General features: G+C 53.7%; 1 protein-coding gene and 1 pseudogene across 6 annotated transcripts; both read left to right on the forward strand.

Moving 5' to 3' along the window:
- Positions 1-1,878: 1,878 nt before the first annotated feature.
- PWWP3A (PWWP domain containing 3A, DNA repair factor) lies at positions 1,879-25,956 on the forward strand. Of its 6 annotated transcripts, none has more exons than XM_024237860.3 (14): positions 1,879-1,935; positions 3,353-3,478; positions 4,058-4,143; positions 5,445-5,515; positions 7,227-8,123; positions 10,438-10,539; positions 12,582-12,652; positions 14,404-14,480; positions 15,261-15,321; positions 17,164-17,239; positions 17,495-17,545; positions 18,584-19,020; positions 21,002-21,090; positions 24,072-25,956. In XM_024237860.3, exons 2-14 carry the CDS (start codon positions 3,419-3,421, stop codon positions 24,127-24,129), a joined length of 2,136 nt encoding a protein of 711 aa, XP_024093628.3. In that variant the 5' UTR covers positions 1,879-1,935; positions 3,353-3,418; the 3' UTR covers positions 24,130-25,956. The 6 variants fall into 6 exon arrangements, 5 of the variants coding, with proteins under 5 accessions (XP_024093628.3, XP_024093629.3, XP_054394526.2 ...); XM_024237861.3 differs by having other exon boundaries at positions 1,889-2,050; XM_054538551.2 differs by having other exon boundaries at positions 1,912-2,050; positions 21,027-21,090; positions 24,072-24,209.
- On the forward strand, positions 24,522-25,956 carry LOC100938451 (uncharacterized; annotated as a pseudogene).
- Positions 25,957-26,614: the final 658 nt, after the last annotated feature.

The following is a 26,614-nucleotide window of genomic DNA, read 5'->3' on the forward strand; positions in this document are numbered from 1 at the left end:
AGGCTGGTCTAGAACTGCTGACCTCAGGCGATATGTCTGCCTTGGCCTCCCAAAGTGCTGGGATTACAGGCCTGAGCCACCGCCAGCTCAGATTTAACGTGAGAGGATGATATCAGAGACATAGTTCTTGCCAACCACCCACATACCACCACCCCATTTTATAGACAAACTGAGACTTGGCTGGGCAAGGTGGATCCTACCTGTGATCCCAGCACTTTGGGGAGCCGAGGTGGTAGGATCACTTGAGCCCAAAAAGTCAAAACCAGCCTGGCCAGCATAGCAAGACCCTCTCTCTACAAAAAATAAAAATCTTAGCCAGGCATGGTGGTGCGCACCGTGGTCCCAGCTACTCTGGAGGCTAAGGTGGAAGGATCATTTGAGCCTGGGAGGTTGAGGCTGCAGTGAGCTATGACTGCGCCGCTGCACTCCAGCCTGGGCCACAGAGCCAAACTTCGACTCAAAAATGTAAATAAAAATAAAAAACAAGTGAAAGGTGAAAATTCTCAACTTAATAAAGGAAAAAAATCAGTCGCTGAGGTTGCTGGGATCGACCGAAGACACAAACCTTCTATTCCCCCAAGTGTGAGAAGGAAAAAGAAGTTAGAGCCGGCTTTGCTGTCGCCCCTTCCCCTTGAAAAGTCGGGGCCACTGCGTGACGAATGCTGCTATAAGTCTTTTAATTTTTTCCTTTTATGAGACGAGGTCCCACTCTGTTGCCCAGGCTGGAGGGCAGTGGCGCGATCTCCTCTTACTGCAACTTCCGCCTCCCGGGTTCAAGCGATTCTCCTGCCTCAGCCTCCTGAATAGCTGGGATTACAGGCATCGCCACCACTCCCGGCTAATTTTTCTATTTGTAATAGAGACGGGGTTTCACCATGTTGGCAATGCTGGTCTCGATCTCCTGACCTCATGTGATCTGCCCGCCTCGGTCTCCTGCTGGGATTACAGGAGTGAGCCTGTATCTTTTTTAAAGAGATGGGGTCTCGCTGTGTTGCCCAGGCTGGTCTGGAATCCTTGGGCTTAAAGGATCCGCCAATTCGGCCTCCTTTGCTTTTAAAAACCTGTGGGGGGGGCCGGCGAGGTGGCTCAGGCCTGTAATCCCAGCACTGGGAGGCCGAGGCAGGCGGATCACCTGAGGTCAGGAGTTTAAGACCAGCCTGATCAACATTTAGTATTCTCTACTAAAAATACAAAAATTAGCCGGTTGGGGTGGCGCGCACCTGTAATCCCAGCAGGAGGAGGCTGCAGTGAGCTGAGCTCGCGCCATTGCACTCCACCCCGGGTGACAGAGCGAGACTCCGTCTGAAAAAAAATCAAAAACCGCTCAAGGAAAGGCCTGACACTGATGGAGTGATTGCTCCCGGGCTCCCGCCACTCGCGGCTGTTTCCGGCGCCCCCTGGGGTCTTGGGACCCTCCCGAGGTGGGGCCTGCTCTAGTTCAGAAGCTTATGACGCCTTTGCGGGGATGCCCGGCTTTGGGATCGGTTGGGATCAGCCAGAATTTGGTCCGTAGCGCGCAGCTCGCGGGCTGGGAGGTGCCACAGGACCTGGAAGATTCTCGAAAGTTCTGGAAGGTTCTCTCAGGGGTCGCCGCGGGCGGGGGAGCCTGTTTTCCCACCGAGACCCGCGAGGGCGGCGTCCGGGGTCTGACTGGAGGACAAAGGGCCGGGAGCGCGGGAGGGCGGCGCCCGGGAGCGGCCACACACGCCCCGCCAACCCCTCTCCTCAAGCAGGACTCTCGGGAAAAAGAGGTAGACGCGCGGCGGAAGGGGCGGGGCCGGCGCGCGGCCGTGGACGCCGGAGAGGGCGAGGCCGGCGCTCCTTGGGAGCGCGCGCGTCCCATTGGGCAGCGGGCGGACGGGGGCGGAGCTTGGCGCCGCCGCGAGACAAGCCCCGCCCCCGGCCCCGCGGGGAGCGGCGGCGGCGGCGGAGGCGGTGAGCGCGGGCGGCGCGGACGGCAGCGGTTGGCGGGCGGGTCCTCCGCTGTTGGGGCCGCCGCGGCCTCCTTGCCCGGGCTTGGGGCGCCGCGTTGGGGAAAGCTGGGGGCCCGGTGAGCCCGCGGGATGCGTCCTCTCGGTTCCGCCGGGCGGGGCTGAGGCGAGGAGGCCGGGCCTGGGGGGAGGGCGGGCCCCGGCCTAGAGAGTCCTCCGGGAGCGCCCGGTCCCCACCGCCGTGGGCCCCCCCTCTGCCGGGACCCCCTTTCCCGCCCCTGGCGCCATGGGTCTTCCACTCTGCCTGGACCCCCTTTCCCGCCCCTGGCGCCGTGGACCCACCACTCTGCCCGGACCCGCTTTCCCGTCCCGGCCTCTGTGGGCCCCTCACTTTGCCTGGACTCCTTTTCCCGTCCCTGCCGCCGTGGGCCCCTCCGCAACTGCCCGGACCCCATCTCTTGGGTGGACCCGCTCCCCCATCCTTGCTGCCTGGACTCCCATCTCCTTCCCTGGATCCCCCTCACGTCTGCCGTGAACCCCATCTCTTGCCTGGACCCCCATCTGCTTCCCTGGATTCCCTCCCCAACCGTGAAATCCCCCATCCCTGCCACCTGGACCCTCCGCTCCACCTCCTCCGTGAGCCCTCATCCTTGCTCCCTGAGCCCCCCCGCTTCTGCTGTGACCCCCTTCTCTGTTGCCTAAATCCCCCGTTCCTGCAAGCCACAACCCTCCCTCCGCCATGAAATCTTGTCCCTGTTGTCTGGACCCCTACTTCTGCTGCTGCTGTGATCCCCTCTGTTGCTGAAACGCCACCCCCAACTCTGCCGGGAACCCCCTCTTCCCTGCTGCGGGGACGCCCCCCTCCGTTGTTGCTAAATTCCACCCCCACCTCCAAACCTCCTTTTCATTTCTGTCAACAGCCAAGCCAGTCCTTCCCATTGATGGCTATGAACGGTCTGCAGCTGTCCCCGTTCTTTCAGGGACATGGCAGCCAAAAGAGCAGTCGTTTTTCCGCTCTTATTTTTTTTTTTTTTTGTGCTGTGGTCAACTGTTAACTCCCCAAATTGGGGAGGGTTGTGAGCTTTGATTGTGTAAAATGCCTCTCCTGCCGAGGTCGGAGGCGGGTCTTCCGCACAGAGATGATTTATTCAGGAACCTTTTAAAAATAATCTGGACAGAGCCTTTGGGAGGGACTGCGCTGTATTTTATTTATGAAAAAATGCAGGCGCCTCCCTGGATACCGAGCCCCGTCGTTTCTGTTTGTCAGTCTGCTTTTTGGCATTGAGCATCTCAATGCAAGACTGTGGAATTGAACCATCTACTTGAGGCTAAGTCGAGCTAACCTTTGCCCCTGAGGGCTGTGTCTGCGTTAGCATCGCAAGCAAACAGTTGTATAAACCACCGTGCAAATTTTGTTGCAGGGCACATCGGCGTCAGACCTGGGAGTACTTTCTGCCAAATCATTGCCACTTGCCACATGAGTGTAAATGATGGCGGATGCCAAGTATGTCCTCTGCCGATGGGAAAAGCGATTATGGCCTGCAAAGGTGACAGCCATTATTCTGTAATTTCAGGAATTAGAAATGACTTTCGGGAGACAAGTAAAATCTTTATCAGGAGATACCTAGGATTTGCTTCAGTGAAATAATTGAGCCAGAACGGTTGGCACTGATTCTCGTTCCCCATTTAATGGGGTTTTGGTCTAGTGCTTCCAAGGTTACACTTCCAGAAATGTCTTTTTTAACAACACTTAAAAAAAAAAAAAAAAAAAAAAAGAAAAAAAAAGAATCAGCTATAAAAAGGCATGTAAGGCTGTAACTCAAGGAAAGATCTGGCAAGCAGCCCTGTGATAGTAAATTATGGTCGTGTTCAGGAGATGCTTTCCAGCAATTCAGTAGACAGTGCTCAGCTGCAATGCAAAAGCCCGGGTCCTTGTCTTTGTCTGCCACTGGCCTCTCATGCCTCAGTTTCCCCATCTGTGAAACAATGGGGATTGGACCAAATATCTGAAATCCCATGGTTATAGGCCTTCAGGATTACCTGCTGCATTTGTGCTAAATTTTGCCACTGTTTCTCACTATGTCAGCTGTTTTAATAACAAGGATCTTCTTTTGTTTTAAATGTAGGTTTTGGCCCGAACTGCGACTTCAACAAAAAATAAGAGAAAAAAGGAATATTTTCTAGATGTTCAAATCGTCTCCCTAGAGGAAAAGTTAAGTGTGTTGTTTTAATACCGTTTTTTCCTGTGTAGATTTCTGATACTTCAATCCCCTACTCCCCCAAAACAGTTGAAGCCCACTCTAAATGGGCTTATTCACCATTTATGTAATTCATTAATGCTCATAATAACCTCATGAGAAAGCAACTAGTTTGATTTTATGTCAGTTTGGAAGCTGAAGATCCAAACGAGGCATTCTGTGAGATCTATGGAGAGATTGGTACAAACATTGAATACATGTAAATTATACTCAGGGTAGACCCTATTTGTGGTTAAAATAGGGATATTTCCTTTTTTTTTTTTTTTTTTTGACTATTTCTTAATCAGTGCCATGCCAGAAAAATAGGGATATTTCCTTCCCAGAGATCTGTGTGTCTTTTTTCAGAAACAGACGTCTGTGACAGGCCCATCAATTTTGAAATATTTGGTTTTTGAGCCTGTCACTCTAAACTAGTGTTTAACGTTCAAAAGGCAAATAACTGATGACCAGGCGGCACATTGTTCTGCTGCGTGAGTGTCTGGCACTGGGAAGGTGTAGATCGTCTAGAATGACAGTGATTCCGACACCCCAGTCAGTCCTGTGTGATTGTGGCGACGGCGCGTCTGGCACTGGGAAGGTGTAGATCATCTAGAATGACGGCGATTCCGATGCCCCAGTCAGTCCTGTGTGATTGTGGCGAGGGTGCGTCTGTCGTGAGAATTCCCAGTTCTGAAGAGAGCAAGGAGACTGATCCCGCGTAGTCCAAGTCATTGGCTCCCCAGTTGCTCTTCCTTGTGGAGCTCCCCCTGCCCCACTCCTTCCTGCCTGCATCTTCAGAGCTGCCTCGGAAGCTCGCTTGGTCCCTAGCTCACACTTTCCCTGCGGCTGGGAAGGTAATTGAATACTCGAGTTTAAAAGGAAAGCACATCCTTTTAAACCAAAACACACCTGCTGGGCTGTAAACAGCTTTTAGTGACATTACCATCTACTCTGAAAATCTAACAAAGGAGTTATTTGTGCAGTTGAAAGTGGGATTTGCTTCATAAAAGTCACAATTTGAATTCATTTTTACTTTTAAATCCAGCCAACCTTTTCTGTCTTAAAAGGAAAAAAAAAAAAAAAAAAACCATTCACCAGGGTTCTTGCTGCCTGTAACCTCAGGCAGATGAATTCCTAGTTGGCTGTGACTTTTGGTTTAAGTAGAAGGTTGAGGAGGAAAATGAAATTAATTCTTTTGTTATCTAAAGGAAAACATGTTTGAAAACATCTTGGCGGCCTTGGCTGGTGGTGTGTAACGTCGATTTTGTCTCTGCAGAATTAAGGTGAAAAGCACTGAAGTTGAGATCCTAGAGAAGTCTCAAATTGAAGCCATTGCTTCCTCGTTAGGTAAGAGCGTATTTTTAAGTGGCCACTAGGTTTTCATAAAATAAGAGGTCATTTGGGAGAATGTGAAGGCTCAGCTTTCTGTGTAAAAATTCACCCTGTTCACTATGTTTTTCTTCATACAAGGGAACGCGAATCCCCTGAGCTGAAGGAGAAGGAAAAATGGATCTGCTTTCTTAAACCTTTCCCGAATTTGCCCCTAGAACCACTCCTATTCTTGACGCCCAGAATGGTCAGTGGTGAGCATCAAGGCCGTCTCGTACCTCCGTGGCCTCCAGTACACAAGATGAGGCCTCCTGTACACAGTACTGGCCTCCAGTACACAAGACGAGGAAGGAGTTTGCTGCCATGAGGGGGGAGGTTCTCCTTTTTCCTTTCCTCTTCCTATAGTAAGACTTCCGTGGCACTGTCGCTGCCTGGCCAGTCTGGTCTCAGCCCAAGGTTTGAGAAGCAGTTGGTTGTGTGTTTAAAATTCCAGAGCGGAGCCCAAGGGAGAGAACGGGTGGCCTGGCACCAGGGTTGGTGGCACCCATTGTTTGAGGCACTGGCATGGGGGGCACGAGGCAGATCGGAAGTGGAGCTCTCGGCTTCCCATCCATCCGGGTGCGTTTTCTCCCAGGCCTTCAGTTCAGCACCCACCTCCTTTGCACACTGTGGGTGAGAAAAGCTTTGCCTGAGCCCAACCGGGGACTGGTCATGCACACACATGACAAGTGAGGAGCACTGGCGACTGCCTGCCCCCTAGCCACAGTTGTGCAAACCCAAAACTGCCAGCCTTCCTTCTCCTCAAAGTGGAACTGTTTATCCCATTTGCAAATAATTGTTTCTCTTGTGAAAAGATGGACCGGACTTCTTCCAATGATGTTTATAAAATCAGGTCTATTTTCCTGTGTCTTCTGAAAAACAGCTCTTGTTTAAAGCAGGATCCATCTCTGCATAACTTAGGCAGGGCTGACCATCATCCTGGACGGCGTCGTCCTTGTTGGCGCAGATTGTGTTGGGGGGCTGGTTGTTTGTGGGTGCCTTTAATATTCAACGGGGAGAATACTGTTCTGATTGAGGCATTATGCCTGCTGAGTTGTGATATTACATCCATCATCTTGTTCAAATAAATAGTGCCGTATCTATATGTTGGAATGAATAAATAAAAGTGCTGCAGCAGGGAGGTTGGGCTGGAAACCAGAGGCCCATGATGCTCTTTGCTGGCTTTGAAATGCCCTTGCAAAGAAGTATTGAAAATTTACCAGCCCACAATGAGCCTTTTAAATCTCCTATTCCTTGCTACCACCAACCCCCGCACCAACCAAGAATACGTTGCCAGCAGAGTTCTTTATTTAGTTGGCATTGGTTTATTGACCCTGATTGAATTTGAAATTGTAAGGCTGAGAGAGGATTTGCAAAACATTTGAATACATTTTGCTCATGGTATTGTTTTGTAACTTGGAGGAATTTATCTTTTTAGCCAATCAGGTTAAGGTCAGTAAATTTGGTTTTTAAAAAAATGAAGCTTCGAATCCCGGAATGAATAGCTGTTGTTCTGTAGCCTCGTCCCCTTTTTGGGAAAATGTAGGTGAGAAATGTTAGTCCTCCCCTTCAGTGATTTAGGTATGAAACTAGCCGTCAGAATGAGACAAGCGGGCTTCTAAAGCGATGCCGTGACCGCAGTGCCTGCGTAGTGAACGTAACCGGCATTGTGTCTGTTCGGTCCTTGCAGCCTCACAGAATGAGGTTCCTGCGGCACCCCTGGAAGAACTGGCCTACAGACGGTCACTTCGCGTGGCTCTGGATGTTCTGAGCGAGGGGTCCATTTGGAGTCAAGAAAGCTCTGCAGGGACAGGTAGAGCCGACCGGTCTCTGCGAGGGAAGCCCACAGAGCATGTCTCCTCGCCCTGTGATTCGAACTCCTCATCTCTTCACCGCGGAGACGTGTTGGGCAGTTCCAGACCTCACAGGAGGAGGCCATGCGTGCAACAAAGCCTGTCAAGTTCGTTCACTTGTGAAAAGGACCCCGAGTGCAAAGTGGACCACAAGAAGGGGCTCAGGAAAAGTGAAAACCCAAGAGGCCCGTTGGTCCTCCCAGCTGGAGGTGGTGCCCAGGATGAGAGCGGGTCCAGAATCCACCACAAAAATTGGACTCTTACAAGTAAGAGGGGAAGAAACTCAGCGCAGAAGCCTAGCTTGTGCCCGAGTGGATCTTCCCTTTCAGAGGACGACACGGAGAGAGACATGGGGAGCAAAGGAGGCAGCTGGGCAGCCCGGTCCTTGCCCTCTGGGGTCAGGGAGGACGATCCCTGTGCCAACGCTGAGGGACACGACCCCGGTCTGCCGTTGGGCAGCCTCACTGTGCCCCCAGCCCCTGAGCCCTCGGCTTGCTCAGAGCCCGGAGAGTGCCCTGTGAAAAAGAGGCTGCGCCTGGATGGCAGCCAGAGGCCGCCTGCCGTGCAGCTGGAGCCCAGGGCAGCAGGGGCCGCACCATCCCCCGGGCCGGGGCCGGGGCCCAGAGAGTCGATGACCCTGCGCAGCACCGCCAGGCTCGGCCCGCCTCCCTCCCACGCCTCTGTGGATGCAACCAGATGTCCTCCTTGCCCGGACTCCCGGAAGCTGGAGAAAGGTAAAAGTTTCTCGTGGAGGAGGAGAGCGCAGAGGGTGGAGTCCTGCCCCTCTGCAGCCAGACTGGGAGCCAGGCACGTGGGTGTTTTTGACCAGATTTTAATGAGATCATTGCCAAAATAGACTTAGAGCAGAGACTTCCTCATTCCTTTTTGTTTGTCTCCCCACTGGGCTATAATTGCGTCAACTTCTAAATATTTGTCGTCTTATTTTTGTTTAGAAGGGAAGGGAGTTGAGTGAGTGGGGAGCCCGTAGAGGGGCGGCAGGCCACGATTGTCTGCGGCAGGGCTGGGAGCATTGTGGCTGTGCTGAGGCCACAGCTGCGGCTGCACCCCGAGGATTAACTCTTTTACGGAAGCAATAACGCATTCCTATTAAATTGGGCAGGAATCTCAAAAGTGATTCACTCACTCAAAAGACTGACTTTTTAAGAATTCCTGTGCAGATGTATTTTTGTGTGGTTGCAGGCAAGCACTGTGACTTTTTTCCTTTTAACATTGTAGCATCCTTTATTTGTTTTTATTTTTTATTATTTATTTATTATTATTATACTTTAGGTTTTAGGGTGCATGTGCGCAATGTGCAGGTTAGTTACATATGTATACATGTGCCATGCTGGTGCGCTGCACCCATTAACTCGTCATCTAGCATTAGGTATATCTCCCAATGCTATCCCTCCCCCCTCCCCCCACCCCACAACAGTAGTTCAGAAATCTTAATTACCACATGATCAAATGTCTGGAAATCTACTCGCTACAAACTTACTGCGTAGATATTTCAGTCTGTACTCTGAACTTCTTTCCTGAGGTCATCATCTTAGCATGTTGGAAGCGCCAGGGAACTGAGGTTGCCACGCTCTGAAGACAAAGTGACCGCACCCCTACCCTGTTCCATAGTCAGCTCCTGTCCCGGCCCCCTCCCTGCGTATCCACACCCCTGTCCTGTTCCATAGTCAGCTCCTGTCCCGGCCCCCTCCCTGCGTATCCGCGTCCCTGTCCTGTTCCATAGTCAGCTCCTGTCCCGGCCCCCTCCCTGCATATCCGCGCCCCTGTCCTGTTCCATAGTCAGCTCCTGTCCCGGCCCCCTCCCTGCGTATCCGCGCCCCTGTCCTGTTCCATAGTCAGCTCCTGTCCCGGCCCCCTCCCTGCGTATCCGCGCCCCTGTCCTGTTCCATAGTCAGCTCCTGTCCCGGCCCCCTCCCTGCGTATCCGCGCCCCTGTCCTGTTCCATAGTCAGCTCCTGTCCCGGCCCCCTCCCTGCGTATCCGCGCCCCTGTCCTGTTCCATAGTCAGCTCCTGTCCCGGCCCCCTCCCTGCGTATCCGCGCCCCTGTCCTGTTCCATAGTCAGCTCCTGTCCCGGCCCCCTCCCTGCGTATCCGCGCCCCTGTCCTGTTCCATAGTCAGCTCCTGTCCCGGCCCCCTCCCTGCGTATCCGCGCCCCTGTCCTGTTCCATAGTCAGCTCCTGTCCCGGCCCCCTCCCTGCGTATCCGCGCCCCTGTCCTGTTCCATAGTCAGCTCCTGTCCCGGCCCCCTCCCTGCGTATCCGCGCCCCTGTCCTGTTCCATAGCTCCTGTCCCGGCCCCCTCCCTGCGTATCCGCGCCCCTGTCCTGTTCCATAGTCAGTTCCTGTCCCGGCCCCCTCCCTGCGTATCCGCGCCCCTGTCCTGTTCCATAGCTCCTGTCCCGGCCCCCTCCCTGCGTATCCGCGCCCCTGTACTGTTCCATAGTCAGCTCCTGTCCTGGCCCCCTCCCTGCGTATCCGCGCCCCTGTCCTGTTCCATAGCTCCTGTCCCGGCCCCCTCCCTGCGTATCCGCGCCCCTGTCCTGTTCCATAGTCAGCTCCTGTCCCGGCCCCCTCCCTGCGTATCCGCGCCCCTGTCCTGTTCCATAGCTCCTGTCCTGGCCCCCTCCCTGCGTATCCGCACCCCTGTCCTGTTCCATAGCTCCTGTCCTGGCCCCCTCCCTGCATATTCACTGATTGCTTCAGATGTGAAGGGGCAGCCAGGCTGGGACAAAAGGGATTCCCACCCAGAGTGCGCGAAGCTTCTGTGACCGAGGTGGCTGCTGCTTATGGCCCACCTTCCCTTCACCACAGGCCTCTCTCCCTCCCTCCTTCCCTCCCTCCCTCTTGCATTTTTCTTTAAAATGTAGTTGATTAGAAGCGCACTCTGTTTGAATTTGGCAATGTGGAGTTGTGTATAGCATGGAACCTTTTCTTTATGCATCGATGGTCATGTGTTGTGAAATGTTTTCTTGGGATGAGTCATCAAGACAATACAATGACAATGAAAGTCTAATATCACGTTATTGGCAGACTGCCAGTCTTCCGAAGAGTCCATGGGGTCTAATTCCATGCGTTCTATCCTGGAGGAAGACGAGGTAGATGAGGAGCCACCAAGAGTCCTTTTATACCATGGTAAGAAATGACCAGGGGGTGCGCCTGCAGTCCTAACGGTGCACTCAAAGGCAGTGGCGGTGGGGCTCTGAGACCGGGCCCCACATTCTCCACGAAAGGTCTCCTGCGAGTTCATTTCTCTCCCACTGAACCGAGACCTGGAAGGGACCTTCAGAAGTGCCATGTTTTCAGTCCTCTATCTTAAGAATAACCTACACAAAGGGAAGAGGGACTCCTGGGAAGAGACGGCCCAGCCCTCCCTGTTAGAGCATTACTCCTGTCACTTGGTGATGGCGTTTGGAGGGCTGTCCAGGGAGGCAGGGTCTTCAGCCCAAGGGAGAACTGCTCCCGCGCCCCTCCTGTAAGTAGCTGCTTGCACCAGAGCAAAACCTGCCTTTAGGTGCCCCTGAGCATCTACGTGGAAGGGACTAGAAATGAGAGACCCAAAGATCTGAGCCAGCCATGAACAGAAAGTCAGCTTCGCAAACCAAGTCACGAGAACCAGCCCCGCTTTAGACTCGCCCATGAACCATTCCTCTTAACTGAGTCTTGTTTTTCTTTTCTTTAACCTTCTAGTTTCAAAATAATTATAGATTCACAGGATGTTGCAAAAATAGTACAGGGAGGTGAGGGGGCTTCTCACCCGGGCTTCCCCACTGGCAGCATCCATAAGACGCAGGATGCCCCCAGCCAGGAAGCTGGTGCATGTGCAGCCTCGGGAGCGCCATTCCACGCACACTCGCGTGCCTGTGGCCTTGTTATGTCGTTCTTTTTTTGTCCACACTGTTTGAGTCCTTTTCCATCATTGAAAGGGCTTCATTACAGTCTCACATTTTCCCTTTTTTTGCCTAATGCTAATGGTCAGACTTTTTAACAGTTTTCCACATGCTCTTCTGATCCTTTTCCTTTGGGGTGAGCAGTCACCACTCACCAAACCCTGCCCCACCCATTGGGCACCCGTCTGGATGGTCCCAGGACTGCAGGTGCTGTTGGGCACCCGTTGGAGACTTCCAGGAAATTATTTCTGCAGGATCCGTTGGCACACACAAAGAGCACAGTGCCTTCAGGAACGGCCCTTTCCGACCACGCTGCCCCACTGTTGTCGGGTCACTGGGACATACAGAGCCTGGTGCTGCCTGGCTTCTCCTGCCTGCAGTGGGAGCTGGGTTTTGCTCCCGTTTGGTTTTGTTTCCTACCTGTCAGGCTGGGCATCTTTCTGAGGGTTCCCTGACCGGCCTCTGAATTGGTTGTTTGTCCACGTGGGCCTGGAAGTTTCTCTTAAAGACTAAATGCCCCTCACCGGGGAAACGACGCTGTGCCATGTTCACAGCAGACACTCACCCCAGTGGGCCTCCCTTTTCCTCTGGTCGCGTTGGTTACTTTATAGGCCTTTAGGTTTTGATCTGTGTTCATGGACCACGGCACTTCCTTCCTTCCACAGTGCGGTCAGACACAGGCTTTGTGTGTCTAAGGACACACTGTTTTCAGTAGTTTTTCTAATACTTTAGTTTTAAAATTTTAAATAATTCACTCGTTTTTTGGCATTGAAAGTATTTCATTCATAAATAGTTTCTAGTTATGATTTAAATAATTTTCCCATTTTTGACTGTAGTTTCCCAGAATCTCTTTAGAATCTTAGTCCTTGTGTTTGGGTCTTCTCCGCGTGCTGTTATCTCACCTCTGTTTTGTGCCACACACTCTTTAAAAGTATCTTCCTGCGGGGTTATTTTAGAGTTATGAAAGTTGCGCACACATAGGACAGAGCCCCAGCCGCCCCTCATGGCACCCCTCCCATCCCGAGGGTGTGTTTGTCGCAGCTGGGAACCCAGTGCAGCACCCCACTCAGCTGCTGGTTTCACTGTCTCATCATTGGTGGTTAGACTCAAGTAGTGTGCGGTATGTGAATCTGCCTTTCAGATTCTCCTGATCTCTTAAGCGAATGACAGAAAGTCAGGTTTCAACAATATCGCGCTAACTGTTTTCTCAGGCTGTTACACCCGGTGCTTGATATGGATTTGACTTGTCTATTCTTTTTTTTGTTTTTCTTTTTTCTTTAATTCTAGAACCACGTTCGTTTGAAGTAGGAATGCTAGTCTGGCTTAAATATAAAAAATACCCCTTCTGGCCAGCAGTGGTAAGAACAGCTTCCTCCGTCTTCTAAGATGCAGTTACTTAAATTTCATAAATTTTTATTCCACCCATCCTTAGTTCTTGATAATTTGATCAGGATAAATGTTTTCATTGTTTTGTTTTTCCTGGGAAAAGTTGGTGGGTTTTTACAAAAGACTTCAGGAGATGCCTGTACCTAAATTAAGGCACAATGCTGTTAAGTTTATAGGCCACATTTTCACCAAGCAGGCTTAGAAAGACCTGCTCGAAAAAAATATTTGCGGCCAGGTGCAGTGGTTCACGCCTGTAATCCCAGCACTTTGGGAGGCCGAGGTGGGTGGATCACCTGAGGTCAGGAGTTCGAGACCAGCCTGGCCAACATGGTGAAACCCTGTCTCTACTAAAAATACAAAAAATTAGCCGGGTGTGGTGGCGTGCACCTGTAATCCCAGCTACTCGGGAGGCTGAGGCAGGAGAATCACTTGAACCCGAGAGGTGGAGGTTGCAGTGAGCCAAGATTGTGCCATTGCACTCCAGCCTGGGCGACAGAGCGAGACTCCGTCTCCGGGGGAAAGAAAAAGGAAAAAAAAATTGTGATTCGCTCATTTTAAATATTGTGCATTTCACCCCGTTTTCCCCCATTAGAGCTCATTAATTTGGATTTTGTGGTGGGGTTGGTTGCATGTGTACAAACAGGAATTTGAAATCCTGTCCAAGTTCCCGGTGTGGGTGATGAGTTCAAGCCGGGGCAGATTCTGTGCTTCCGTCTCTGCAGGCCTGGAAGTTGCAGTTCATTAGTTTGATTGTTGTCCTGGGCACAGGTGCTGTCCTGGCCTTCACCTCTCCTTCATATTTTACCCCTTTTTTCCCTTTATCCTCCTAAGAGACAAATGCCAAAAGGCATTGGCCCTGCAGTAATCCAGAGACACCTTTGTTGCTCTAATGACCGACTTCACCCGAGTCACCCAGGCTCCTTGCATGTGACTGATTATGGTTCCAGGAAACCTGGGATTGAATCTGTGTGGTGTTTGCTGGGGAGGTTCAACACGTTTGTGGCCTAGCTGGGCTCCTTGTTTCGCCTACTGGCCGGCGGTGATGGAGGCCAGGCTTCTGCACCCTCCGCCCTCCCTTGGCAGTAGCTTCCCCTCCTGCACCTTGGTAGTCTTTCCCTTGTTTTCATCAGTTTCTGGGGTCCCTGCTGGGTTAACAGGTCACTGAAGTGACAGGTTCCTGGGGCATAAGAGCAGGCAGCCTCCCTGAGAGTGCAGGGCAGAAGGGCCATCGGAGGCGCTGGTCGCCGGCGCTCCTCACTGCCTTCTCACGGTGGTCCTGGCAGGCCAGGACTGGGGAGGCTGTGGGGAGGTGGCAGTGCCCTGCAGTCCCTGCCCCTCCCCGTGTGGCCTGGGCTTGTTCCCGAGCCTTTCTGCACTTCCTCCACTCACCCAGAGCTTGAGGAGGACAAACCTGCCCTGCTGAGCCGCTGGAGAATCTCAGGACGCTTATTTAAAGAGGCAGCTGGCAGCGGTAGCTGTGGTTCTTTTTATTCAAAAACCCAAACAAAACTGGCTGATTCCGCTTAGATGGGAAAGCGTTCAAGTGATGCGTGTGGCAGAGCATGGGGCCGTTTCTCAGCACCTCCTTGCGGGAGACTTTGCTGGGGTCACCTCCAGAGCTGGGGTCAACGCCTGTTAGATGTTCATGTGATGTCACAAAAAAATATTTAAAATCCACGGTCTCTTTTGTTTTGACGTTTTATTTTCTTGGATTTGTGAACAGGTCAAAAGCATCAGGCAGAGAGATAAGAAAGCAAGTGTGCTGTACATCGAAGGAAACATGAACCCGAAAAAGAAAGGGTAACCCGCTGTTCTTGGTTTCTGTGAATGGGCCCGGGGGGCAGGCTGGCCGCTGTCAGAGTCAGAGTGGGCCTGGGGATGGAGGGGCAGAGGGGATACCCCGGCAAGAGTCCAGGCCTGGGCAGGGCTAGTGGGGTCTCATTGGAGGTGTGCCCTTCTTGTGACCTCTCACTTACTGGGAAGGGTGAGCCAAACAAAGGCTGTGTGTGAAGGGTCTGGTCAAACACCCCAGTTTTCACAACTTGATTTGCTGGCTTTGAAAGGCAGCCTAACCAGACATTCACTGGGGCCCCGTTTCCCACAAACTAGCAAAATGTGGTCCACACAGGTGTACAGACAGCATCCGTGCGTCCACCTGAGTTTGCCCCTGGGTTACCTGGTCGTTCCTTAGTCATGGGATGAAAGCACACATGGATGGATCAGCCGGCTGAAAGCAGCCTTTAAAACCATCGCACTGCATATCCCCAAGTCGAACACGCAGAACCGGTGTCATCTGTTACTTCTGTGCTGCCCCCGAGGGTTGGGAGGTATGGAGTGGAGACCCAGGCCCCAAGGTCGGCCTGTCCTGGCGGGGCCCAGTCAGTGTTGCTGAAGTCACTGGACCCACCGTGGTGCGTTGGGGGCTTCTTGGCAGCTGGGGAAACGGTCACCTTCCATAAATAAGCTGGGGCTGGTGGGGCCTCCAGCGGCCTCCACTGATCTTAATCAGAGGCAGGGAAAGGTTTTTAGCTTATTAGAGGAAGTTCATTCATGTTAACTTTTCCCTCTCTCTGCTTCAAGTTTCACAGTGTCTCTTAAAAGTTTAAAGCACTTTGATTGTAAAGAGAAACAGACACTTCTGGTAGGTGGATGATGTTTTGTGCTTGCTTTAAATGGTTTACTTTGTGATTAGTAAATGTGTCCTCTGTGTGTAGCTCTTGAAATCCATGGCTGTGGTGTATGCGTGTGAATGCTTGTGGGAAGTAACAGAGCCAGGCTGCGCTCTGGCCGTTAGAGTTAGATCGTGGGCTCAGTCACTGCGCTGAATTCTCACAACTGTCCTGGGAAGTTGCGGCCCCATTTCTCCGCTTTAAAGGTAAGGAAGCTGGGGCTCCGTCGAGGACAGTTTACCCAGGGCCACCAGGCAAGGCTGCAGCCGAGAGCCCCTGCACAAGGCCACCACCTTCCCCGGCCGACTGTCTCAGTCCACCCCATGGCATGGGGGCCTCGGTAGCCAGCCCCTTGCGGCCGGGGGCGTCCCTAGCTCAGCGTCGGGAGCCCTGTGGGCCCTCAAGTGCCGCAGTGAGCCTGGCCGATACCACGTGCCAGACGTCTTGCTGCAGAGTGGATTCCTGCTCCCTGGATCTGCAGCCAGCTTTCATCATGTGCTGTCGATGAACTGCAAGGGATTTGTCTAACTCAGAAATGTCTATTTCCCCTCTGGAAATACTCATTTTGTTGTAGCGACTTCCAGCACCAACACATCAACTCAGTGCAGTTATTTTTACTCCTCTGGAAAAAAAGAAAACGTGGTGGTGTCTTTTCCACTCTCAGGGATCTGAGTTACTTTCTTTTCTTTTTTTTTGAGACAGAGTCTCACTCTGTTGCCCAGGCTGGAGTGCAGCAGTGCGATCTCGGCTCACTGCAACCTCCACCTCCTGGGTTCAAGCGATTCTGCTGCCTCAGCCTTCCAAGTAGCTGGGACTACAGGCACGCACCAGCACACCCGGCTATTTTTATTTTTAGTAGAGACAGGGTTTCATCATATTGGCCAGGTTGGTCTCAAACTCCTGACCTCATGATCCACCTGCCTCAGCCTCCCAAAGTGCTGGGATTACAGGTGTGAGTCACCGCGCCCAGCTGGAACCGAGTTACTTTCTAAAAATGGATGACGGTGTGGGGTGAGGAGAAAAGCAGGAAGCTCTGTGCCTTAAACGCAGAAGGGCTGCTGTTTATATCAAAAACCCTGGGTTCTGAGAGCACAGGGTGCCTGCTTCTTCCTAAGAGTGCGCTCACATTTGCTTGTGAGTCAGGTGTGTGGTGGTCCCAAAGCCCACTTGATTCAGTGGTAGTCACCGTGGCTTCTGAGGGATGATAGTGGGGAAGCCGTGCTTTAGGAAAGTGTGGGGGCTGCTGGGTGGGCAGAGAGCAGTGTCCACCCGGCCCTGGGATGTGCTGATGGGGCGCCCCCATGCCCCTAGTGGCCCTCGGCTTCAGAGTCTTCCCTGGGTCATTGTGTGATGGTCGTGGCTTTGTGGCATCTTTGGGACTGCTGTGTCCTTTTCTGAGGACCCACCCTGCTGCCAGCCCAGGTGCTGGCCTAGCCTGGCTGCAGGTAACAGCTCCCAACAAAAACGGCTGTTAGAGCAGTTTATTTCCAGGACTTCATGTCCTGTCATGTGGCACAGTGGCCACATGGGAGGTGTTTGCACCGTTGATGCGTTCAGATCAGCCGAAGCCATCAGGTCCCCCGTGCCCACCATTTGAGCAGCTCAGGGCCCAGACCTGTGCCTGGTGCGTTTCCCATTTACCAGAGGATCCCTGTGCGAGGCTTCTGCCAGCCCCTTTGTCAAGGAGGATCGGAGATGCGGGCTGGAGCGTGAGCAGCCTGGATACCTGGCTGGTCCCTGGGCTCTGTGGCTTCTGAACCCAGGGTGCTTGGCACTGCCTCCCACTGACACCTGCTGCCCGGGTCTCATTGTAGAATCAAGCCAGGGAGGACTTCGACCAGGCCATCGGCTGGTGCGTCTCCCTCATCACCGACTACAGGGTCCGGTTAGGTACGTGGGGTGCTGGGGAGGGGTGGAGCCGGGCAGCAGGCATCCAGCCTCTGAAGACCCCTCGGAGGGGCTGGGCCAGAGCTGCCTGGAGGCGGGGCATATTTCCGTGGGCCTGGGGCATTCCCTGTGGGTGGGCTGGGGTTCTGGCGTGGTCTGATTATTTCCTAAACAGAGACGCCGGGCCGGCCCCTGGAACACACTTCCTGGGGCTCCTCTTAGGTCTACAGAGTGCTCTCTCCCCTCCATCCCCTGCAGGCTGTGGGTCTTTTGCTGGCTCTTTCCTGGAATATTACGCGGCTGATATAAGTAAGTCTACAGGCACATCTTGGAAAATGTGGTCTGCCTTTTAGCCCTTTGGAAAAAACAATCTTGTATGTCTGAAGCTGTGGAAGGGGACATTGGGGTCAAGTATGTCTGAAGCTGTGGAAGGGGACGTTGGGGTCAAGGCACTGTCCACAGCCACACAGCATTGTTCAACCCCTATGAGGTTTTGATGTGACCCCTGAGGCTCCCTGGGACCTGGGGCTGCTGGTGTCCACTGGCGCAGCTTCCCCAGCCTGCCTTGGGGCCCTCATCCCATGGGCCACATCCAGCCTGTCCCTGCTGTGGCTGGTGGCTGCACACATCAGATATTGTTAAGAATGTAGGCCAGGTGTGGAGGCTCACACCTGTAATCCCAGCACTTTGGGAGGTTGAAGCAAGAGGATTGCTTGAGGCCAGGAGTTCAAGACTAGCCTGGTCAACAGAGCAAGACCCCATCTCTACAAAAAAATAGAAAAAAATGAGCTGGGCGTGTGGCTTGCACGCCTGCAGCCCCAGCTACTTGGGAGGCAGAGGTGGGAGAATGGCTTGAGCCCGAGAGTTCAAGGCTGTGGTGACCTGTGTGATTGCACCGCTGCACTCCAGCCTGGGTGACAGAGCAAGACCTGGTCTCAAAAAAAAAGGGAACGTGTCATGAACACTGGGATGTTTGGCCACCACTTCACTGTCGATCCAGCATTTTCCTTTATCGACAGTAGCGGAGTTTTCCATGCCTCCTAGTTGGTGGAGGAGTGGACGTGGCTGAATTGATTCTGCTTGGGCAGTGCTGCACGGGCAGGCGCTTTGCTCTGCTCTAAGGGTTAAACCTGGCTGCAGGGCCCAGTGAGGGGAGAAAGGCCGGGGGTCCCAGCAGAGGAAGTATCTTTAGGAGCGTGAATGCTCCACTCCTGTGCTAACACGGAGCTTGAGCGCTAGGGTCTGCCCCAACCCCTGCCATGTCTCAGCCTCCCATTGTCCCTGACCCACAGCCGCCCGAGGAAGGCAGCCCACGCACCGGTCCCACGACAGGTGCTTCCTTTGCAGGCTATCCTGTCCGAAAATCCATCCAGCAGGACGTCCTGGGGACCAAGTTTCCTCAACTGAGCAAGGGGAGCCCCGAGGAGCCCGTGGTGGGGTGCCCCCTGGGGCAGAGGCAGCCCTGCCGGAAAGTGCTCCCCGACCGCTCGCGGGCCGCCCGGGACCGGGCCAACCAGAAGCTGGTGGAGTACATCGTGAAGGCCAAGGGCGCAGAGAGCCACCTGCGGGCCATCCTAAAGAGCAGGAAGCCATCTCGCTGGCTGCAGACCTTCCTGAGCTCCAGCCAGTACGTCACCTGCGTGGAGACCTACCTGGAGGATGAGGGGCAGCTGGACTTGGTGGTGAAGTACCTGCAGGGCGTCTACCAGGAGGTGGGTGCCAAGGTGCTCCAGCGCACCAACGGTGACCGGATCCGGTTCATTCTGGACGTGCTTCTGCCTGAGGTGAGCCGCGGACTGGTGTGTCACGTGGGCAGGGAGGGGCCTGCGCTGGGATTTTGCAAAAGTCTGCACAAGGAGGCGGCCACGGTGCCCGCCCCTGGCTCCCTGGCCATTCGGTGGCCGACGGAGCGCGGAGGCTTCCTGTGTTTATGTCCCGTCAGTGCTGGGAAATGTGAGTGCGTGCTCTTGACCCCGTGCGGAGATAGAGCCGCTTACTTGACCCCTGTGCAGAGATGGAGCTGCTTAGAAGCTGTCAGCACCAGGGCGTGCGAACTCCCTCCCCACCGCGGGCGCACAGATGGTCCCCAGCCTTGGTGGGTCGGTCCTGGGAAACCCACTGCGAGTTGGAAATTCCCAAGTCAGAATCGCATTTAGTGCCCAGATAAACCCATTGTAAGTTGAAAACTTGCAAGTGGATAATGCACCTCATACTCTGATAAACCCGTGGTAAGTTAAACACACAAATTAGACTATGATTTCGAACTTCAGCTGTGGATTCGGGGCTTGGTGAGGAGCAAATACAGATGATTTTGAAGTTTGTATCTGAAATTTCAGAGAGGACATTGCTGGGCATATGTGTACATCTGTGGGAAAAAAACATACTCAAAACTATTTAACTTTATAACTATGGGAATTTTCAAATAGACCCAAAAAGAAAATAGCATAATGAACTCTAATGTGCCCAGAATTATTTTTTGGAGCATAAAAACCCTCAAGCTTTTTTTTTTTTTTTTTTGAGTTGGAGTCTTGCTCTGTCACCCAGGTTGGAGTGCAGTGGTGCAATCTCAGCTCATTGCAAGCTCTGCCTCCCAGGTTCACGCCATTCTCTTGCAGCCTCCCGAGTAGCTGGGACTACAGGCGCCTGCCACGCCGCCTGGCTAATTTTTTGTATTTTTAGTAGAGACGGGGTTTCACCGTGTTAGCCAGGAAGGTCTGGATCTTCTGACCTCGTGATCCGCCCGCCTCGGCCTCCCAAAGTGCTGGGATTACAGGCATGAGCCACCGCTCCTGGACACATTTTTTTTTTTAAGCTCATAAATACTTTAGTGTGTGTCTCTAAAAGGAGGGTGATTCTGCCCCCTGGGGGACACTGGCAGTGTCTGGGGACATTTGTGCTTGTCACAGCTAAGGGTGCTTCTGGCATGGAGTGGGTTGGGGCAGGGACGCTGCTCAGCGCCTTGCAGTGCCTAGGACGGCCCCACCTCAGAGAACAGTCTGGCCCCGACGTCCACAAGGCCGAGTGGGAGAGACTCTGCTCTGAACCAAATGGACTGTGTGAAAAATGTGTTTACCATAATCACAATAGTAAAAAATAGGGATGATTTCTTAATGTCAGGTACGTATTATGTATTCAGGATACTCTTTTTTTCTTTACGATAAACTTAAGGGCGGGCGTGGTGGCTCGCGTCTGTTAATTCCAGCACTTTGGGAGGCCGAGGCAGGTGAATCATAAGGCCAGGAGCTTGAGACCAGCCTGGCCAACATGGTGAAACCCCGTTTCTACTAAAAATACAAAAATCAGCTGGGCGTGGTGGCGCGTGCCTGTAATCCCAGCTACTCGGGAGGCTGAGGCAGGAGAATCACTTGAACCTGGGAGGCAGAGGTTGCAGTGAGCTGAGATTGTGCCATTGCACTCCAGCCTGGGCGACAGAGTGAGACTCTGTCCCAAAAAAAAACCACCACCAAAAAAAAAACTTAAAAGTTTTTCAGAAATGCACTTGTGGGTTTGGGTCTTGCCTTTTATTCTCTGCTTTTAGTGATCTGAGCTATTGTCTATAGTCCAAAAGATAATACTGATTTAATGAAGAAACATCATTACAAGCAGGGATTCATGGACTAGGTTTGCACCTTCTGAACCATGAGGTAGACCATGTCTAGAGGCCGGAACCTGGTGACCCGGGCTCCCTGCGGCCTTCTTAACCGCGGGCCACGTGGGGTCAGTTGGGCAGTGCCTGCTGCTGCTGAGCCCCGTGCCCTCTCACAGGCCATCATCTGTGCGATCTCTGCAGTGGACGAGGTGGACTACAAGACGGCCGAGGAGAAGTACATCAAGGGGCCTTCGCTGAGCTACCGGTAGGCCGCTCCCGGCGCTATCTCCAGCCACTTGCATCTCTGCCTTGCAGTTTCTGTTTCCACATCCACGGGCAGTTTGACTCCAGGCTGCTGCAGCCCCTCTCCCTCGTGAGGTGGCCCAGGTCCTGGGTGGTGAGCTGATCCCATATGCTGAACTCACCCTGTGGGTCACTCCTGCCCCCCAGGAAGGCTGGGCCCGGGTCTCCCAGCTGGTCGCTGTGGGCAGCGCAGGGCCACGGGCACGTGCCTGGGCTGTGTCTGTTCTTAATCTCTTTTCGCAGGGGCTGATCTTTGCTTTTTGAACTTTTCTCCTCTTTCCACAGCCCCATGGCTGTGTGAGAAATACAGCAAGATTAAGCAGCAGCAGGGCCCGGTGCTTTCCAGCAGCCAGAAGAATGCTGTGATCAAGATGTTTCTCTCACATCCGTGTGCTTAGCCGCCCTTGGATGTTTGGCCCCCAGAGCACCTAATCCTGTCTCTGGGCACGCGGCCAGGCCTCGCTGGGAGCCAGGCGGGGCCCACGGGGCAGTGACAGGCTGAAGACTCAACTAGAGTCAAGGACAGGGTCTCCAGCCAGGGTGGCTTGCCTAGCCACCGACGTCTCCCAGGCCCACGGTCACAGCAGACTCCTGGTGAAGACACTGAACCCCCCACCAGCCCCATGTCCTCCCTGGGCAGGGCAGGAGGGGCTGCTGGAGAGGCCAGGGAGGAGGTGTGGGGCCTCGGTGGCATTGGCAGGCCACCCCCACAGAGCGGCCCAAAGGTGGAATTTGGCCTTGTTTAGGGAGTGTTGGCCCAGCTGGCTTACCAAAACAGGAAAGGCCTTTGGATACAGAAACTGGGTGTTTTCCTGCTGGATCTTCATGGTCCTCCCGTCATGGTTGCCGTAAGAATAAGTGAGGTCCGGGGGGGTAAGGTCGGAGCCAGGACACCTGGACCCAGCCTGCTGGTTTGTCCTCTCCCTCCGTCTCTGAAGCCTCTTCACCGCTCCACTCCCATCTGTGGAAATCTTCCATCCTCCTGATTTTTTTTTTTTTGAGTCTGGGTTGCCGACATCAAAACCCGTTAGGAGTTCATCACGGCTTCCAGTTACCATCAAAACCTCCAGTGAACTGTGAGAACGGTGTTGGTGCTGTGATGGAGAAGTTAATTGGGTTGAATACACAGGCCATGATTTTATCATGCCGGGGACATGGTCAAAATAAGGCCAGTGAGTAGCATCGCATTTGACCTTTGGCCTCAGTGGAGCCTTGGGTCACACACTGGGTGTCCTGGGACCCAGTCCCCGCCCCCTGCACGGCGTTTCCCAGTCCCTCTTGTCCTTTTAGAGTTGCACCATGAGCCGCTCTGCACTCTTCCCAAGGCTGTGCTTCTCAGGCCTGCCTTTCTCTGGTGCTGCGGCTGGTGTGCTCTCACCTATTTCCGGGTCTGCTGGGGCGCACATCAGAGCCAGCAGCCGTTGTTGATCTCTTTTGATCCGGGGCAGCCGTATTCCTGAGAGGGGTTGCTAGCTAAGCAATTGTTATAATTTTCCTTTACAGAGAGGTCACTTAGGACAATTTGGCATCTCATACTTTCTCGTAAAAAATTATTTTTAGACAGTCACAGTGGCTCATGCCTGTAATCCCAGCACTTTGAGAGGCTAAGGTGGGAGGATCCCTTGAGCCCAGGAGTTTGAGGCTGCAGTGAGCCGTCATTATGCCACTGCACCCTAGTCTGGGTGACAGAGCAACACCCTGTCTCTAAAAATAAATATTATTTTAAAACATTGTTAAGGCCGGGTGTGGTTTCTCACGCCCATAATCCCAGCACTTTGGGAGGCCGAGGCGGGTGGATCACGAGGTCAGGAGTTCGAGACCATCCTGGCCAACATGGTGAAACCCCGTCTCTACTGAGAAAAAAAAAAAAGCCAAGCATGGTGGCATGCGCCTATAGTCAGTCCCAGCTACTCGGTAGGCTGAGGCAGGGGAATGGCTTGAACCCGGGAGGTGGAGGTTGCAGTGAGCTGAGATTGTGCTACTGCATTCCAGCCTGGTGACAGAGCGAGACTCCGTTTCAAAAAAAAAATTATACATCGTGTAAAAGTTACCATCCTAACCTTGTTAAAAGTGTATGGTTCGATGGCAGTGAGCACATTCACAGTGCTATGCAGCTGGCACCACTGCTCATCTCAGAACTTCTTCATCTTTCCAAACTGCAGCTCTGTCCCCATCAAACAACTGCCCTCTCTTGTATATACATATACATATATAGAGACACACACACATACATATATATTTCTTTTTTTTTTTTTTTTTTGAGACAGAGTCTCGCTCTGTCACCCAGGCTGGAGTGCAGTGGCGCAATCTTGGCCCACTGCAACCTCTGCAACCCCCCCACCGTGCCTGGGTTCAAGCGATTCTCCTGACTCAGCCTCCTGAGTGGCTAGGATTACAGGTGCCCACCACCGCGCCTGGCTAATTTTTGTTATTTTTAGTAGCGACAGCATTTCACCATCTTGGCCAGGCTGGTCTTGAACTCCTGACCTCGTAATCCATCCACCTTGGCCTCCCAAAGTGCTGGGATTAACAGGCGTGAGCCAACGTGCCTGGACTCTGTCACACTCTTTTTTTTTTTTTTCTGAGACAGAATTTAGTTGTCACCCAGGCTGGAGTACAATGGCGTGATTTCGGCTCACTGCAACCACCACCTCCCCGGTTCAAGCGATCCTCCTGCCTCAGCCTCCTAAGTAGCTGGGATTACAGACATGCGCCACCACGCCCGGCTGTTTTTTTTTTTTGTTTTTTTTGGTATTTTTTTGTAGAGACGGAGTTTCACGGTGTTAGCCAGGATGGTCCTGATCTCCTGACCTTGTGATCCGCCTGCCTCGGCCTCCCAAAGTGCTGGGACTACAGGCATGAGCGACCACACCCAGTCCTCTCTCTCATATACTTTAACACAATGATTAATTACTAAAATGAAGACTGTCTTGTTTTCTGAAGGGAAAAGGAAATATTTGACAACCAGCTCCTTGAAGAGCGGAACCGGCGCCGTCAGTGATGGAGCAGCCGGCTGTGCTGTCAGCGGGGCCTGGCGGTGGAAGCGCCTCCAGTGTGCATGAGCATGTCTGAAGATGGGGGGCTCAGGGGGGCACGTTTGCGTTTAGACCTGTCTGTGCGTTCTCCTGCGTGGCAGTCCTGATTTCCATACTTCTGGAGAATGCATTTCGTTAACATTGAAAGCCAGTTCTCTTTTCCTGGCAGTTTTTTTCATTTTATTTTTGGCATTTTTTACAAGATACCGTTCGGGAAAGGCTTTTGAAAGGACGGAAGCGTATTCACTGTGCGCCAGTACTCCTGGCTGTGCTGTGGTTTCTCCCGACGTGCACATTTATCTCCTATGTGTGGCATCTGATATTAAACGGGAGGTTTTAAGAAGCGTCTGCCGTGATTATGGAGCTTCGGAAGCGGGAATGGTTCTTCCGGATTTGCTGTTTTGTCTGTTTCCCCCTTGTGTGGTTTCCGCCCGTGACGGTTCCAGAATTTGCTCTCCCACTCTGCTCTGCAGCTGTGAGGAAACAGCCTTCGTTAGAGGCGGGAGCAGAGACGAGCCGCTGCTCTGTGTCGTGTTTGCCGTGGCCGCAGGGAGAGGAGCGGGACACGCACCTTTCCAGGGGCCTCTGTGCTCCGCACTGTGCGAGTGGACCGCAGCGCGCAGCCACACGCCCTGGCTGCCATGGGTCAGCCCGCCTGCACCTCCCCCGCTCGCCTGGCCTGTCCTGACGGGATGTCTCTGCACTGTGTCGTCACTGCATGGCCAGTCACCGCGGTCTCAGTCATCGGCCCGGATGGCTATGCTGGGGTCCCAGGGTGGCCGCAGCAGTCAGGGTCGCTGTGGGAGCCCGGGGGTGGAGTGAGAAAATGCGTTGTCCTGTGCCCGCCATCGCAGAAGCGCAGCCTTTGTATGGAAGCCCAACCGCGCTCCCGTCTGGAGAAACGACTTCCGGGGTGTGGCTGTCAGGTCGGCTCTGGTCCGCAACACGGTGCCGGGGCTGCAGGTTGCTGAAGACTGTGACTCCGTGGGGCTCAGCCAGGTTCCAGCAGGGTCAGATGTGCTGTTAAGCAAAGCCACAGACGATGAATTGTTCATTCTCAGCGGATGCTCCAGGCTGCGCCTAGACAGCAGTGCTGGTGAAATTTCCAGGGTTCCAGGGCCCGGTGGCCTGGGGGCTGCTTTCTCCCCACTGGCTGGGCTGCATCTGGCCCTGGCTGGAGGCCTTGCTTTGAGGGGCTGTGACCCTCCTCCCCCAGGTCCTCCCCAGCTGCCCACAGCCACCGGAGAGGAGATCGGAACACGATTGTCTCAGATGCGGGGCGCTGAGCGGGACGAGGCCGCAGGGACTCTCGTATCGGGCCCTTGGGACTCGGGAGGTGCCAGAGGCGGCGGCTGCTCTGGAACTCGGTGTTCACTGGCCTTTGTTTCACTTGATTCTGCTCAGTTCCGAGAGCAGGAAAACCGGCCCTGGCCTGCAGCTCTGCCTCCCATGCCCGCACGCCGGGGTCTGTCTTGTCTGGAGGAGGCGGGGGTCAGGGGCGTCGGCCTTGGCCCCCTGCTGGTCGCTCTTTCGGGGACTTGGGGCGGCCAGTGTCACCGCCTGAGGCGGGGCTCAGCAGCGTTGCATGTACGGGCCTCGTACTGCCTCATGGAAAGTCCCCCCGAGCCGCCCTCCATTGTGGGTTCCTGAGGGTAGGACACATCGCCACTGTTTTGTGGGAATCACGCGTCCCTGCTGGAACTCTTCTGCTGTTGTGAAGTACTTTTATCCATTTGCTTCTCTGCTGACCTTGCCAAGTTGTTCGAGGTGGAATTAAACGCCTCCCAGACCTCTGGCTTGTCTTTTCTGAACGCCCAAGCACATCCCACTGCGTGGGTTGTCCAAGCTTGGAAATGGGAGAGTGATCCTGCCATCCCCAGGGACATGGCCTGGCCCTAGGGTGGATTCCCACCTCACTGGCGGGCCTAGGGTGCTGTTTAAACAGCAGCCAGAGGCTGGGCGCGGGGGCTCACGCCTGCAATCCCAGCACTTTGGGAGGCCAAGGCAGGTGGATAACCTGAGGTCAGAAGTTCGAGACCAGCCTGGCCAACATGATAAAACCTCATTTCTACTAAAAAAATTAGCGAGTGTGGTGGTGGGCGCCTGTAGTCCTAGCTACTTGGCAGGCTGAGGCAGGAGAATTGCTTGAACCTGGGAGGCAGAGGTTACAGTGAGCCGAGATCACACCACTGCACTCCAGCCTGGCAACAGAGTGAGACTCCGTCTCAAAAAAATAAACAGCAGCCAGGGGCCTCACTGGGGTTCATGCCTGTGGCCCCAGCTACTGGGGAGGCTTAGGTGGGAGGATCTCTTGTTTGGAGGTCGAGGCTGCGGCTGCAGTGAGCTCAGATCACGCCACCGCACTCCAGCCTGAATGACAATGAGCACCTGTCTTGCAGCAAAGCCCTGCCCAGCAGGTGGAACCAGAACGTGCCAGAGGCCCCCTTGTGC

Source organism: Pongo abelii, chromosome 20 (genome assembly GCF_028885655.2).
Source record: "Pongo abelii isolate AG06213 chromosome 20, NHGRI_mPonAbe1-v2.0_pri, whole genome shotgun sequence".
Taxonomy (NCBI): Eukaryota; Metazoa; Chordata; class Mammalia; order Primates; family Hominidae; genus Pongo; species Pongo abelii.